The 16815-nt window shown below is 37.5% G+C and overlaps 2 protein-coding genes across 2 annotated transcripts in view; both read right to left on the reverse strand.

The window, feature by feature from the left end:
* Window positions 1-1738: 1738 nt before the first annotated feature.
* LOC139077371 (protein eyes shut homolog) lies at window positions 1739-7320 on the reverse strand. The gene has a single exon (XM_070584834.1). The coding sequence runs from the start codon at window positions 4646-4648 to the stop codon at window positions 3557-3559; it is 1092 nt and encodes a 363-aa protein (XP_070440935.1). The 5' UTR covers window positions 4649-7320; the 3' UTR covers window positions 1739-3556.
* A 2458-nt stretch (window positions 7321-9778) lies between these two features.
* Window positions 9779-16815, reverse strand: part of LOC103546271 (protein eyes shut homolog) — a 1017652-nt gene continuing 1010615 nt past the window's right edge. Inside the window, exon 31 of the mRNA XM_070583910.1 lies at window positions 9779-10085. Within this exon, the coding sequence (XP_070440011.1) occupies window positions 9868-10085 (218 nt within the window). The 3' untranslated portion in view covers window positions 9779-9867. The remainder of the gene's footprint in view (window positions 10086-16815) is intronic.

The raw sequence follows: 16815 nt of genomic DNA on the forward strand, positions 1-16815 counted from the left end.
TAAGAAAAATAATACCAACAATAGGGAAGAGAATGGAATGACAACTTAAACTGCGTGCATGTTAACGTGTGTATATGCGTTTGGATTAACATATAAACCTACTTAAGTGGTAAATTTATGATCAGCTGTTCTTAGTTTTTAATAGTAGCTGTATTTTTAAAGAAGAATATGAATCAAGTTTAAAAGCGTTATGAGAGCTTGCAAATGAATGAGATCTTATTAAAACAAATAGTTTATTTAATTTCCACATTCGAATATACCAGTTGCGCTATTCCCATCTTTTCAGATCCCTCTAAAACTGATCAAGTGACCACTCACTGGTGACAGAAAGGGCAGTAGACATACTCAGCACTTGACTTTTGTCTCCCAAAGCAAATCACGAATAAAATTGGTTGCTGCTTTTAAAAAGATGCCAAACACTCTTGATTCTTTGATTCCTGTTTCATAAATAATTTCAGTAATTCATGTATAGAGCAAGAGGGTACATGAATGGGTCAGTTGAAAAACATAATAGCGAGAAGGGTCTTGAAAACATGAGTGCACTGCTTTTCATCTTACAGATGCAGAACCGAGTCATTGGGGAGAACTCAACATGTGTAAAGGAAAGGCCGTGAATCCACTATACCTCCCAGGATCCCCAAATACCTTTGCTGCTTCTATGACATAATTGAGTGTGTGTGTGTGTACATATACACACACAGACATATATATATATATATATATATATATATCTGCCCAAGCTGTCTTTTAAAAACATTCCTTATGTTAAAGAGAATACTTTCCCTCCCAAACTAATGGTTTTTTGCAGGAACTAACTCTTAAAAGGAGTCTTTAAGAAGGTGAATACTACTGCCATCCCCTGGCTTAGGGATTTCACCTTACTTTAAAAAATGTTCTCCTGTTTACATTCAACGCTTCATTTTAGAAGCATTGTAACATTTATAGTAAAATTATCTTAAAGGTCTTCCAGGATCCGTTATTTTTATTTGTGGTGGAAAAGTGTATCACACGAGAGATCTTCAACACCATCAGTAGGATAGCAAAAATGAAAAATGTGGATAAGTCACCACATGAAATTTTGGATTTTAGGGTAAAAAAAAATGTTTTCACCAAATCCTGTTGACTTAGAAGAGAATCTCTCGGTAGCGGTTTTCAGTTTTTCTGCCTATTCTGCAGACGTTTGCTAGGTTCTTGGAATTCAGTGGTGAGGCACCGGCAGCCTCCAGCCTCGTGGAGCTCGCAGTGTGGTAGCCGAGTGCCACATCTCAGGGCGAACTGCAGCTGGGAGCAGCAGCGTTTTAAAGCAACAGTTGTCAAACGTTGTTTTCAGGACCTGTTTACACACTGAATTATTGAGAACGCTAAAGAGCTTTTCTTTTTGTGGATTTTATCGTTATTTAGCATATTAGAAATTAAACTGTTACAAATTTTAAAAATATTTGTTAATTTGTTCAACGATAACCCCATTGTCTTACTACAACATTTTTATGAAGAATAACTTCCAAACTAAATCAGTTTAGTAAGAAGAGTCATTTGTTTTCATTTTCGTGTATCTCCAACATCTAACTTAAGACAGCTAGATTCTCTTATCTGCTTCTGCAATGTTTTGCGTTATGTCATTTTGTTTGAAATATATGGAGAAAATTTGGCTTCACCGCGTTTGGGAAAGGAAGTACTCTGTGGATCCCCTGAGAAGATCGAGGGGCCCTAGGGTGTCCTTGGACTATACTTTGGGAAGCGCTGCTTTGAGGAAAAGCCCACTGTCTTGTGAGAGAACCTGTGGCCCAGTGTGATGGGGGTGTGGTTCAAAGTTTCCGTAAGCTTTTGTAACCTTCCATTGAACTGCTTTCTTTCCTTGATACGTAAAATGTGTATCTTTAAAAGTTAGATTTGGGGGGCTGGCCAGGTGGTGGCCTGGGATTCACGTGTTCAGATCCTGGGCACAGACCTACACACTGCTCATCACGTCATGCTGTGGCGGTGTCCCACATACAAAAGAAAATAGAGGAGGATTGCCACAGATGTTAGCTCAGGGACAGTCTGCCTCACTACCTCCCCTCACCCCCCAAAAAACCCCCTTTGAATCAATGTATAGACATTTTGCAATTCTACATTATATTATATTTTGCTGACGCACTTTCTAATGTTCGTATGGGGCAATTTGTGTCTTAGTGGATGGTGCCAAAGTTCTTAACGTTGGTTCCAGCACCTTCCAAGAATGTCTAGTTTTCTGATTGCAATGGAGTGGCAAAATAACAAGGCAAAAAGGGAAAGAAGAAATCAGTAAAGTTTTTCGAATGATAAATTGCTTACTTAGTTTCTTTTTATAGACTGGAACCTGCACAGGCAAATTTTGCTTTTTAATAGCATTGAGAAGCTATCTATGCATCAGTCTTCTTCCTAAAGATTTTTCTCCATTTAATAATTATGTATTTTTCCCTTCAAGCTTTACATGCTGCTTATACCAAGATTTTCTTTCTCCACATCGTCCTATTCTACCTATTAGTGCTTTGTGTCAGTTATGTGTTGTCAGTTGCTTTTTTGGTGCCAAAGTTGTCATCAATATCAAACTCTGAAAATGCTGACAGCAGCGATAACTGACTCCCAGTCTGCAGTGCTGGGGGTGAGAATGCTGTTCACAATTGTGTCGGTAACTGGTGTTTGGGCAACGTGCACTTTCTCAAGTTATACTTTTAATGGTACAGATATTATCAGGACAATAATTTTTAATAGCATTATTCAGAACCTGTTTTATGCCCAATTTTGAGGCCTGTAGACTTGAAAAGTTAAACATGAATGAAGTTTCATTTTTAAGTTTGATCAGTTGTATAAGTACATGGTAATTTTACAAGGTTTATAAACAGAATGCAACAGTGTCTGCACTGCTGTGCTCTCCAGAAGTAACCACTTTGAATTCTTTTAGACATTTCTTAGGATATTTGCCTTCATACTTGTAAGTGGCACATATAGCTATTTTTTCTGTTACAGAGATATCAGTTGATAACTTGCTGTGGAAGATAAGGATTTAACTCTCACCAACCAACTCTCCTTCCCCCCACCTTCCACCTTCCCACAGTCAATATAAAAATTTTTGGTTTAAGTCAATATTCAGATTTCACATTATTGTAATCATATAGCTATTCATAGCTGAGCCATACTATAGACTATGGTTATATTTCCTTATATAATTTTTATTTTTCCTTCAGTTAATAAGTTGCATTTTTATTTTCTGATTTTTCTTTGTATGTAATGCTGATTCATTCCCACCTAAATTTTATTTGAAAACAATTCACAAATGAATAAACACTAAATGAACTAATGGAGTGAAAACTTAGGAATTAACATATTTACAGATAAATTGAATATAGGGAAAATGACCAGAATCTTTTCTTTAGCTATATTTTGTAAGCTTATATAAAAGATGATAGCATTTAGACTATCTCAGGTAATAGTAAACAATTTCCAGTAAACAATGTGCCAAAGAAATAACTGCCAAAATAACTACATTTACATGTATATTTTATAGATTATAATTGCCAGTAGTAGTTCGTGTAACCTAATTTTGTTCATCTCCATTATAAACATTGTATCCTTCTGACTTAATTAACTCAATTTTTTTTGAATCCTGAAAAAATACATCTTTAATTTTGCCAACAAAATCTCTCTTGAAAATCTCTTGAGTAACAGTATTTACCTTTCGACCATATTCAAAGCCACCTAGATAACTAATACCATCATAGTTTAGAGCAACAAATTTTTTGTGTGGATCGATATCCTCGGAGAGAATTAGATTGTCATCTAGGTAGGCCTTAATAAGAGTCTGATTTTGAGATACAATTACATGGTGCCATTTATTACAACAGAATGTGCCATTGCTATAAATCACAGGTACAGAGATGCTTTCTCCTAAGTTAACTGCAATTTTTAAGGACTGATTATGGAGACCAATTGCCAGAAAATCATTTTCTTCATTTTGAGCCTTCCCTATCCATACAATTAAGCCTTCTGTTTCAGTAGTACTAAAATTTAAGGATACAGTAGTGAAGTGATGGTTTCTCATTCTGTAATCCGGATCAATGTATTTAATGTAAGAATTACCCATAAATTTTGCAGTTGAAAATGAAATTTTGTTTTCACAATACCTTCCCTCCCAACCTAAAGTACACAAACAACGGTAAGAAGAAGACTGGTCGGGTACACACAGAGACTGGTGGAGACAAAGATTATTCAAACAGTACGCAGACTGTTCACATGTATTTCCAGCCCAAGGTGGCGAACATTGGCAAGAAAAAGTCGTGCCGTTTACTACACATTCACCCCTATTTCTGCACACGTTGTACCCACAGGCTGTCCCATCACAGTCACCTACATTTGAACCACCTTTTGCTCCTAATTCAGTTAACTGTAGTTCTTGATTATTTATAATTACTTCTCGGATACAACCTTGAAAACCTACAGGTTCATTTGCTATTGCCATGGGATTTACAAGATTTAAGGATGACACTCCTCCTATATAGAAGTCAGTATTTGTGTCCAGGGAGTTCATTTCAGCCTTGGCTTTTTCTGTTACAGTTTTCCCATCCAGATCCAAGTAGCCTTCTGCACCAACTCTTCCTGCTTTAATTACATGCCAAGTACTTCCATTCATATTTACTTTTTGGAGAGTTTCTAGAATGATCGTTCTGTCACCAAGGTTGTAGCGAAGTTGAACAGAACCATTTACTAAAGAGATACATAAAAAATCACCTGTTAAGAAAGAAAACAACTAGTTTAATTAGGAACAGTAAAATGTTACTCCATTAACTACTCTTGCCCTCTCTGGCTGCTTGAATAAGTTTTGGTTTTGGAAAAGAAAGTAACAAAATCTTGATCACAAGTATGTTGGAGACTTTCGTTTCCATTTATAGGTAGAAGTATGCGGGTATACATTCATACACATATCCTCTATTCTTTTGTTCAGGATTTGGCCACATAAGTAGTCCCTAGTTGTAAATATTTCGCACTGAATGAATGTACTGTGGTACCAAGTTACAGTGAGGTTTTGCTTTGATGATTTTAGTTACGGGTGAAAGTGTAAAAATGAGTAAGTTGGATGTTTTACTGCAAGCCACTGATTCTGTTTTTGGCATAAATTGGGGAGGCAGGTAAAAGAAATAAGAGCAGTTGATAGTGGTGCTATGAAAACCCTTTCTTATATTTTATGCTCTCCCAAGTTTCAGCCCTGACCTTGGCATCCAGTTCTGTCTACAAGTACACAAGTACAAATCCCCAGTTGAGATCTCTGCTCTGGTGTTTTAAAGGCACCTCAAGCTCTGGAGCTCATGTCTCCGTTTGTTAACCTCCTCCCGTACGCCTGGCTTCTTCCAGTCTACCTAAACTCAGTGAGTTGAGTGACTCATCCAGTTTTTCAAACCAAAAATTTAGGTGTGATCCTTGATACCATCCTTTCTTTGCTACACACATAACTTATCACAAGATAGTCGATAATCACATGACTTATTAGCATCTTGTTCATTGTAAACATCTCGATTCTGTCTGCTTCGCTCCTGCCACCTTAGTTAAATTTACTGTCATCTCTGGCTTGATCTATTGCTAGAGGCTCCGGACTCTCCTTCCTTTCTGATTAATTTTCTAATTTACGCTGAAGTGAAAGTGATCTTTTCAAATGAAAGTCTGATCATTATGCTACCCTTTAATGGCACTCACTGTTGGGATAAGAACCTACAATCTTTTACATAGCCATCAGGCTCTGTGGGTTCTGGGCCCCTCTCCAGCTTGACCTGGAGTGTATTGCCCCATTCCTCCTCTTTATTCCAGCAACACTGACCTTGTCAGGCTTTCATCACCTTTGTGCATGTTTTCTTTTTGCGATGCTCCTCCACCTCATCTAGGTAACTGCTACCTACCTTTCAGGTCCCAGATCAAACGCCTCTTCCTCAGTGAAGTCTTCCTTGATTCCCCAGAGTGGGCTAGGTTCTTCCTATTAGTGACTAATAGCAATATGTTTCTCTCCTTCACAATATTTATCTCACTTTATAATTGTACAGGCATGTGTGAACAAATCTGACCTGGCATGTGTATGAAGTTGCAGCGAGGCATCCAGAGGAAAAGTAAATGCAACTCCACATGCCTGGGAAAAGAAGGGAGCCCTTCGAGACCATAGCCAAGTGGTCTACGCAACAAACCATGCAGAAAGCTTCCTCAAGACAGCATTTCCCTTCCCCCTAGCACTTCACAACCAGTAAAACATTCTTTCCTTTCCTTTCCCAGGGAAGTTTCTTGGCACATACTCCTATTCTCTTCCCCCTTCCTCAATGCCGCGCTGTCTCACCTCCCTCCTGCAAACAGCGTCCTTCCTTTCTGCTCCCCCTGCTGGTCCGCACAGACCGTGCAGGTCGGTGGGGAGACCTGGCAGCTAGGGTCGTCCTCCTAACATTTCCACCTGAGAAAAGTGTACGAGCCCATGCAAAGTATGATTCTCTGGTTTAATCATTTTCGTCAGAGAGAATTTCTAGTCAATATAATCTCTGTTATTACATCTGTCATTATCTGATTAGTAGCTGACTCATCCACCAGCTCAGAAGCTTCATGAGAACAGGGTGTGTGTGTGATTTGGCTGATAGTTTATCCCCAGCACCTGGCACAGCACTGAGCACATAATTAGATGCTCAATAAATAATTGGTGAATTAAGAATACCTTTACATGAAGGTGGGGTGGATGATTTGGAGTATTTTTCAAATACTAGTTTTCGGCTGAAAGCAAAAAATAAAACATCTTTTTCACATAATAATATGTAAATTGTTTTTCAAAAGCTTCCTAACAAATGGAAAAAACTCAAGTTTATTTTCTAACATCAACAGCATTTTAAGTCTAAGGAAAGAGAAGCAGCATTATACACTTAGGTTATATAAGAAAAAATTGAATACAAATTGAATCATTTAAATTTTTTATACCACAAGAAACTAGAACAATGAAACATAATTGATATTAAGTTTTAAAAATTTATAGCATTCTGAGTATACTTTGTGGCCTGCCAGTGGCTAAAACCAATTCTCTTTCTCAGGATTATGGAAGGAGTTTTTCTTGCTACTTGTGTTGTAGAGTGTCCTATAGTAAACAATCTTACAGTGAAGAGCTACACTGGAATAAAAAGAATCTAAAAACTGATTCGGAAGGCTGAAGCTGGGATCTGCGACATCGCTGGTCAAGTTGCCAACCAGCAGAAAGAGCAAGGAGAGTAGCTGCTGCCAAGGAAGGCTTATTGTAACATGGCTTTGCTGCTGTGTTCTTGTCTTATGAAGAGTTGGCAAAAAAAAAAAAAAAAAGGGGGGGGGTTTCTCTCCTTCTGTGGCCTTGGAAGCTAAAATTGCTCTTGTAGCTGAATTAGCAACTTTTTGTCATGCGGGCCTTTTAGTTGACTAGAATATGGTGCTGTAGTCACGGGTCATGAGTTCAGATTGACATTAAAGTAAATGTTAAAAGTCCACCGCTAGTGGACAGTCCTTACCAGGAACAGCTCGTAAATGATTGAAAGATCATGAATGAATTCACTTCGGCTACTACCGTGCCTGGGCCGGGCCCTCCGTCCGTGCTGCCCTTGCCCACACCCATCCCCTGCCTTCCCCAGTGCACATCACAGGTCAAAGAGACCTGTAGGACCTAACATTTGGGAAGAGATACAGGTGCAGCCTATTAGGGAAGTTTTATATTTTTCTCTAGAGAAGGAAAGCAAAGGTAATATTAACTAATTTTATTTGTCTTTTATTGTTTGAATTGCTTTAACTTTATGTTGTGGATGACTAGGCTTTTTAAATACACATTTGTCTGGGAGGATTGTAACTATATCAAGATGAATTCAGGCTATCTGTGATTAATTTATGCTTAACATAATATTGGTATTTTTTATGTGTCCAAAAACTCATGTTAAGGTATTAAATACATAGCAGAAACAGATAAGCAGGTGCCAAGGACTTCTCTCTTTAAAATCTCTTTCCAAAGTCAGAGATCTAAAGTGAACTAGGATAATTTTCAAGTTATTTTAAGTTTACACTATTTGAGATGATTCAAATTATTAACCTCTAAGGAGACACAGAAACCTTGTTAATTGAGAATTTGGTTTTCCACATATGAAAACCTAATTGGCTGCTGAAAATCTAAATTTGCGGTTTTTGACATTGTGCATTAAGTGTGTGGGTGTTTTTAACTGACAGCTCCTCTTACTAGAGGATGAGCTGGAATCTGTCAGAGGTGGCTCCTCAGAAAGGTACAAAGTACAGGACAGCCACCTGCATTCTATGCAACCTTGAATAGATGAAGCCTACTTCATCACTTGATTACACCACCTGATTGCTAATAAGCTTATGCCTTTCATCTGATGATTACCTTTAGGTCAATCTAAGGCTGAGAATGTGAAGTTTAGGTCTGTACTATTTTAAAGTTTTCATGATTTCCTTACGTAAGTGTCAGACACAGCACCAATCATTACATGAAACTAGTAAATCTGTTTTCAGCTCTCTTTGTAAATAGTATCTAATGGCAGAAAAAAAGGAAAATCTTGACTGTCACCACCTGAAATACAATGCCACTTAATAACAGGTGTAACAACATGTGCTCTTACCCCTCTGTGTGTGTTGGTGTGTATGAGCTTTTGATTCTCTATACATAAACACAAATATATATCCACTGTACTGATTATAAAACTATGGTACAACATTCTTGGCCAGTGACAGAATGGCCTGAATATCCCTTGATTTTCTGCCATTATCATACAAAGGTTAACGTCGGGTTTTTTAGGAGTAAAATAACTGAAACTGACTTTTAATGTCTCTTGATTTATAAACAGAAATTTTCTGTTTGCATGTGATTTTCCCATTTGGCATTTTCACAGGGAGATTTAAATTAATCATGAATTTAAAACCAAATATGAAATCTCAGGGGAACAAATATCTTCGAAGGTATATTTTGTAGGTCAATCGTGTTATCTTTTTTCTTTGAAATTATCATCTTTTCTCCTTGAAATTATTTTGAAGGTATTTCGCCAGTGCATTGAGATGGAAACACTTTGGTCTGATTATCTGATCTTCTCATCATTTAGCAGCACAGTAAGATACCCTTAAAAAAACTACTTAGATTAGATTTGAAAATGAGGGCACCATTTTTGTTGACTATGAGAAACAAAATAAACAGATTTAATTATTTCTCAATACCAAAATTTCATTTTCTGAGAAACAAGATAAAAGAAAAGCTTAAATGTAAAATTTTAAAAATATTTTGAAGTAGAAATGTATCTATGCAAATGCCTTTGTCAAAGTTCTGGAGGCAGATATGAAAATGAAAATCAAGAATAAAGTAATAAAAACACAAAGATCAATTTTTCAAATTGGAGCATACTACTTGGATATTTTATTGCATATTGTTTTATGATAATTATGCAACTTTAATAGTTAAAAATGATTTTTATAAACTTATTTTGGAATGCAGATCCTAGGTTTACTATTGAGATGACAGAACAATTTAAAATATTTTGGAGCTAGAAGTGTGAATGAATTTTCTAGAAATATATCAGCCATGCCTTCCTTTCCTTTATCTTTTATATTCAGATTTTGTCCCTTTTGACATCAGACTATCATGCATGGCTTCAATTTCTTTTTTTGATGGGGTTGTTCTAAAGTTGAGCATACACTATGTTTGGATTTTGTTAACTTTAATTCTAACAAAGCTCTTGCTATTTTATTAACATATTTAGGGAGTCAATTCATAAACATACTTGCAGTGACGATACAGCATAAAAGTTCAAGTGTTCACATATTTTATTGGCTAGGTAGCTTAAAATTAAAATAGTCCGTTGTGCATTACTTAATAGGCTATTAGGAATTCATTAAGACTTTTTTTTTCCTGCAAACAAAGATCCTACCAACTTTACCTGATTGTGCTTTTAAGTTTTGTGCCACATAAAATAGGATGCCATCTGCAGAAAGAGGCCGGAACTGCAATTGAATATGCGTCCTTTTTCGAATGCGAAAGGAAGAAAAAGACATCCAGGATAATTCATGGCTTCTGAAAGACGGGTCACTTACAGATAAGGCTAAAAACAAAACAAAACCCAAGTTTCAAAAACAGGATTACTCAGAAATGCAGTAAACACATCATTTTGTCCTTTAAGAACTTACCTTATCTTCCAAGAGTTACTCCTAGCTGAACACACTGTACCTTGGTAACTAACTGTTCTAATTGCACTAACTGTAGGCTTTTGGTAACGGGGCCAAGTACTGAAAAGCTTTCTGTCACTCCTGCTGACTCTGCTCCTTGTGGCTGGTACTGTGGCTCTGCACTGCATTGTAGAGAGGTGTCAGATGCAGAGATTCTGAGAATGTCTTCTTATCTCAGGAATGTGAGGTTCTTGGGCACATCTTACCTTAATAATGCTTTCAAAAAGATGATTCAAATAGTGCAAGAAAGAAGACCTCACTATATGACTTATTCTTCATTAAGTGTGTGGGTGCATTTCTGATTAAAATGTAGAGTGTAATCAAGTCAAGATACATTTTAAGTGGCTGTAAAAATGGAAATAAGTGTCAGTTTACTTGACAATAATTTAATCCACATCTCTTCAGAAAGTGCTGACTCTCGGGGTTTGCTTCATGTGAAGCATGAGAACATTCATTTCAGTATGAGCTGAAGTAGAAACATTATATAGGTTAACAGTCCCCCAGATATCACTTGTTGCTTCTGTGGATAACTGACCAGATGGGAATTCTGAGAGGGGGAAGAAAGTTCTGAACATCTGGCAGTTTTTCTCTCATTACGGAATCTGTATGAAGTTTGCCTTTCTCTGTTCTGACATGACAGTGCCTCTTAGAGTGTGTGCTGCTTCACCGCATGTCTTGAGCCACGAAGCTGGTTGTTTCACTTTTTCTCCTTCTGGACCAGGCCTGTACTAACTGTTGTCTTTCATTTTTAGATTGACAGGAAACTGGTAGGTGTTTGTCCAGGAACGTTGGCATTTGCTGATTTTTAAACAACTACATGATTCATTTGGACTTACTGCAATTCAGAATGGTAGAGGTGGGAATCACCCGGTGTGGTTGTTAAGAACGCAAAGTCCTATACCTCGCCCTAGAGGGTCTGATTCATTAAAGCTGAGGTAGGGTCTAGGAACTATATTTTTAATAAACACCCAGGTGTTTCTGACATAGGTGTTATTTGGACTGTATTTTCATAAACATTGAATTACAGTTTATTTTAAGAATACAAGGATGGGGGCTGGCCTGGTGTGTGGTTGAGTTTGCATGCTCTGCTTCAGTGGCCAGGGGTTTGCCAGTTTGGATCGTGGGTGCAGACCTGCACAGCACTCATCAAGCCATGCTGGGGTGGTGTCCCACATGGAGGAACTAGAGGCACCTACAACTGAGATATACAGCTATGTGCTGGGGCTTTGGGGAGAAAAAAAAAGAGGAAGATTGGCAACAGATGTTATCTCAGGGCCAATCTTCCTCACCAAGAAAAAAAAATACAAGGAAGGTTAAAAAAGTAGGTGTCCTTTTGAAATTGTTTTTGTAAGTATTACTAAAGTAGTACATGTTCATTATAAGACATTTAAACAGTATAGAAGAGTCTACATTAAAAAAATGAAATCCCATTGTTCTTTCTCCTCTCTTCATTCTCAGGAACCACTGTTAACAGTTTATTGAATATGTAGGCAGACTTTATTTTTCTGTAAACACACAATTAATGTGTGTATATCCAGTACCTGATTTATTTCACATAAATGAAATTATATATAAACTATGCATAATATACTTCCTTTTTTCACTCAATAATTTATGAAACTCTGATGTTAACATATTTTGCCTATTGCTTCTTTTAAATACTTGCATGGTATTTTTTAAAGTAGACTTGATTTTTTTAGAGAAGTTTTAGGTTCACAGCAAAACAGAGCAGAAAGTACAGAGTTTCCACATACTCCCCTTTTCCCCTCTCCCCAGCCTCCCTCACTATCAACATCCTGCACCGGAGTTGTACATTTGTTACAATTGATGATGAACCTGTGCTGACAGATGATTATCATCTGAAGTCCGTGGTTACATTAGGGTTCATGCTTGGTGTATATTGTGTGGATTTTTGAGAAATGTGTAATGACATGTATCTACCATTATAGTATCATACAGAATAGTTTTACTGTTGCAAATATCCTCTGTGCTTCATCTCTTCAGCCCTCCCACCCCCATCCCCAACCCCTGACAACCACCAAGATTTTTACTGTCTTCATAGTTCTGCCTTTTCTAGCAGGTCACAGACTTAGAGTCCCACAGCTTGCAGCCTTTTCAGATTGACTTTTCTCCATTAGTAATATGCATTTAAGGTTCCTTCATGTCTTCATGGCTTGATAGCTCATTTGTTTTCAGGGCTGAATAATACATAATATATAATATTCCATCATATACCACAGCTTATTTATCCATTCACTTACTAAAGGGCACCTTGGTTGCTTCTAAGTCCTATCAATCCGAACATGTTAGAAATGTTACTGCTGAAAGTTATTCCTCCCCCAGCCTTCCTCAGATTAGTAAATGCACCCACCATCCATTCAGGACTCCATACAGAAAACTGGTCGTAATCTTGATTGCACTCTCTCCAACACTTCCTCTCCGTTTTCTAGCCTAATGTATCAGCAGATCGTGTAGATTCTACCTGCATGATGTGCTTACATCTGCTCACATCTTTCCATTTCCATTGCCACCTTCCAGGTTGAGGCTGCTACCGTCTCTTGGTTAGATCATTGCAATACATTCCTGATCAATCTTTTACTTCATCTCTTATCCCCTTCTAATTCATTTCATATAGCTGCCAGAGGAATTTTTGTTAGACTAAAACGCAGATTCTTTACCGTGGCCTCTGAAGCTTTGCGTGATTTGGTTTCCTCTTTAATCCCCAACATCATCCCATCTGCAGGTCCTCCATGTACTATTGTGCAGATGGTGCACTGCACAACTCCATGGGATGCCTTTCATATTTCAGTCTATATGACTAGTGCTCCCTAGAGATGTTCAATGAACAACCTGCATGGAAAAGTGGTGGCCCTGACTGTCCACTTTCCTCTTTGTTCATTAAGTTCCAGATATATTGGCCTCCTTTTACTCCTGGAGATGCTATAGTTTATCTTAGATTAATTATATCACAATTTATTAAATCACTCCCTTATTGATGGGCACTTGCATTGCTTAAAATTATTTTGTCATTACTAATACTGCTGCACTGAACATGCTTGATTATACCTCCCCATAAACATGTGAGAAAATTTCTCATGTGTAAATGTGTGAGAAATGGAATCTCTATATCATAGTGTATGTGCATTTTTGGAATTAATAGATGTCACCAAAGTACCCTCCAAAGGTCGTCTGTACCAATTGATGCTCCAGCCTGCAGTGGATGGCAGAGTATGTTCATCTGTGTCCTCACCCACACTTGAAATTGTTAAAATTTTTAATTTTAGGCAATCACAGAGGGGTAAACTTTTAATTTGAATTTTACTGATTACAAGAGAAATTGAGCTGCTTGTGTTAATATTGGCCATTTGAGTTTTATGTGACTCTTCCGTTCATGTCTGTTGCATGTTTTTCTATTGGATTTCAAGTTTTTAAAAATGTATACTGGCTACTAATCCTTTCTTGCTATCTATTTTGCAAACATATTCTCTTACCTGTCATTTTTCTTTCGAGTGTGTTTACGGTATGTTTTGTTAATCAAAAAATTTAATTTTTTGTTCACCAAACTTCTTGGTGTTTTAAATTATGCTTTTTACTTGTTATGTCTTGTTTTAGAAAGCCTTACTCAGCCCATGGTTATAGATATAGTCTCCTTTATTTTTCGTATTGTAGAATTTTGTATTTCTTATATATAGGCCTTTAATTCATGAGGATCTTATTACTGTGAATGGGGTAGGGATAAAGCTTTATTTTATAAGAAGATTGCTAATTTTTAAAAATTAATAGTTTGGCCTTTTTGTCTATTATTGTTATTAGGTCTTCATTTGTTTGCATCATCTTCAAATTAACACCCTACATAACCTTTTCTCTACCCTCTCCCTTTTGAGAAAGAGTTTGTGAGAAATGTTGATCCAAATAAAGAAGGTAGATAGTAAGCACCTATCAGACTAGGTTTTTGTGGTGGTACCTATCTGGCTTTATCACTTTACCTTGGCTGGATTGAACATCTGGGAGGGGTCTCAGGTATGAAAGAAATAAGTCAAGAGCAGCATGATCAGAGGACCTTCTGTTTCCAACCAGGAAGGACCTGGGCTTGTGTCTCAGATGGAGTTTTCTGCGGAAACCTCCAAGAACCGAGAATTCTCTGTGCACATGTGAGCTCATTGGAAAACAGCTGACTTCCTAGCCAGTGCTTTTCCAAAGAAGTGATGTGTAGGAAACAATGTGTAAAGGTGAGTAAACTAAAAACCAAAAGAAATGGATTTTGTTAGTAGCTCTGACATTGCATATTTTGAAAAGATACTCAATACATGCTTCTTTCTTTCTTTATATAATGGGAAAGGCTTGCTTCAGCTCTAATAGCTTATTATTAGATTAAGTATTCAGTCATAAGTAGAAAGTACTGGGAGAATTAAATTTTCTAATAATGACACATTCAAAATATTGATGTGAGATATTGCTTAAAAAGAGGTATATTTTTTGTTTACCAGGCTTCAGGGATGAGATAGAACAGAAAACATACTTAAGTTCTATGTGATTTAAATGTTTCTTATATGGATTAAAAAAAAGCCAAGGGAAAAATTGAGGTGGCCATACCCGTTGCTTAGTCATTGAGTTATGTCCAATTATTTCTCAAATGCCTACTGACTCTGAAAATGATCAATTTATGGTGAAAATATTCCACATGTATTTTGAAACCACAAATTAGTGCTTCCTAGTTGGTTATGCATCTTCTAGATTTACTAACCATTGACAGCTTTCCCTATCTCACCATAGGCAAAGGTTTGTGCTAACCTTTCACTAGGTTCCCACGAGTAGACTTGAGGAGTTTAGGCTGATTGTCAGAGATATAACAGTAAAACAAATGAAAATTCCTGGTGATTTCATCTTTGTGAGTGGAGATAGTGAGTAAGCAAAATAAACATGGTATGTTAGATGTTGATACATCCTAGAGAGAAAAATTAGGCTGTGTGGCATGTGGGTTAAGGAAGGTGACATTTGAATAAAGACCTCAAGGAGGTGCAGGAATGACCTGTGTGGATTCTTGGGGAGAAAGGGAATAACAAGTACAAGTCCCTGAGGTGGGAGGGTTCTTGCTATGGTCAAGGAACACGCAGAAGGGCATTACGACTGGAGGGGCAATACAGAAGGGGAGAGTTTTAAGTGAGAAGGTCAGAGAGGTTATGGGGACCAGATTGTATTGTCACCAACTGTGAAGGGTCTGAGATTTTACCTACTGGCAAGCTAATAATTAGCCTGCCACATTTTCATGGATGATAGCAGGACACATGAAACTCCTGCGTCAGAGACAAAGGACAGTTTGTTACAGCATTAGCAGTAGCCAGAGTCTCAGACTGTTTGTGTGAGTTCCATGAACCCCAGTTCTCTTGGGAAAATATGAAGAGGACCAGGTGACACCTACACATGCAGCGGGTTGCTTGCAGAGGAAATCTGAGCTTAGAGAAACAAATCTTTTATAATGGGCAGTGAGCATGCCTGCTCTTTGCTTTGAAGGAAGACATCTCTATCTTCCAAGGCTGTAAGCAAACTGGCTTTTTGCTCCAAAGGAAGGCACTATCTCTATCTCCCAAGGATGGGAGATAAACATACTTGAAAAGACAATCCAGAACAAAAGCAGCCAGTGTGTCTGCTCAAAAGTTGTGTAGAAACCTGAAAGACTCATGGAAACTTGTCTGTATACACATGTACAGCTCTGAAGTCCATCACAATGACTCTGGCTTGCAGAGAGTAAGATTGGAAATCACTAGCAAGTTTTCAGCAGAGGAATGTCATGATCTGACTTAAGTTTAACAATATCATTTTAGTTGCTGCGCTGAGAATAGAGCGACAAAAACAAGGGTGAAAACAGGGGTCTCCCTGTTACAAGGATATTACAATAACACTGGTATGAAATGATGGTGGTTTGGATCAGAAGAATAGCAATGAAGGTAGGAAAAAGTGGTTAGATTTTAAATATATTTTGAAGGTAGAGTCAACAAGATTTGCTGAAAGATCACATGTGGGAAGAAAGAAAGAGGAGTCAAGGAAAACTGCAAGGTTTTTATCATGAGAAACTGGAAGGGTGATGTTGCCATTGACTAAAATGAGGAAGGCTGTGGGAGGAGCACGTTTTTGGAGAAGATGTGGAGCTCAAGTTGGACGCATTTGAGATACCTTTTAAACTTTCAAGGGGGTAATTGAGTAGGCTGATGTCTGATCTGGAATTCAGTAGTTAACAGATCAAGCAACAGACATCGGTAAGGGATACAGAAGATTTAAACAACACAATCAACAAGTTTGGTAAAATGGACAGAAAGAACACAGCACTTCCCAATACATGTTCTTGTCCAAAACGTTTGAGACATTTACAAATATTTACTACATACTTGGCCATAATACAAGCCTCAATAAATACTAAGGGCTTGATACTATATACGCATTTACAGATGTATACAGAGCTATGATTCAGAGGAAAAACAAGCTAACATTGCCTGCCCATCAGTAACAGGTAGCACTAGACCTTATCAGGATCGGTTTAATCTGCAACTTTAAGGCTTTGGTTTGTTTGTTTTTTAGTCTACCATACTTGCTGTGTCTGAATGTATTTTT

The sequence above is a fragment of the Equus przewalskii genome, chromosome 19 (assembly GCF_037783145.1).
Source record: "Equus przewalskii isolate Varuska chromosome 19, EquPr2, whole genome shotgun sequence".
Classification (NCBI taxonomy): Eukaryota; Metazoa; Chordata; class Mammalia; order Perissodactyla; family Equidae; genus Equus; species Equus przewalskii.

Excerpts from the sequence above, each read along its gene's own strand:
- LOC139077371 (XM_070584834.1), bottom strand. The coding sequence starts at position 4,648 with ATGAATGGAAGTACTTGGCATGTAATTAAAGCAGGAAGAGTTGGTGCA.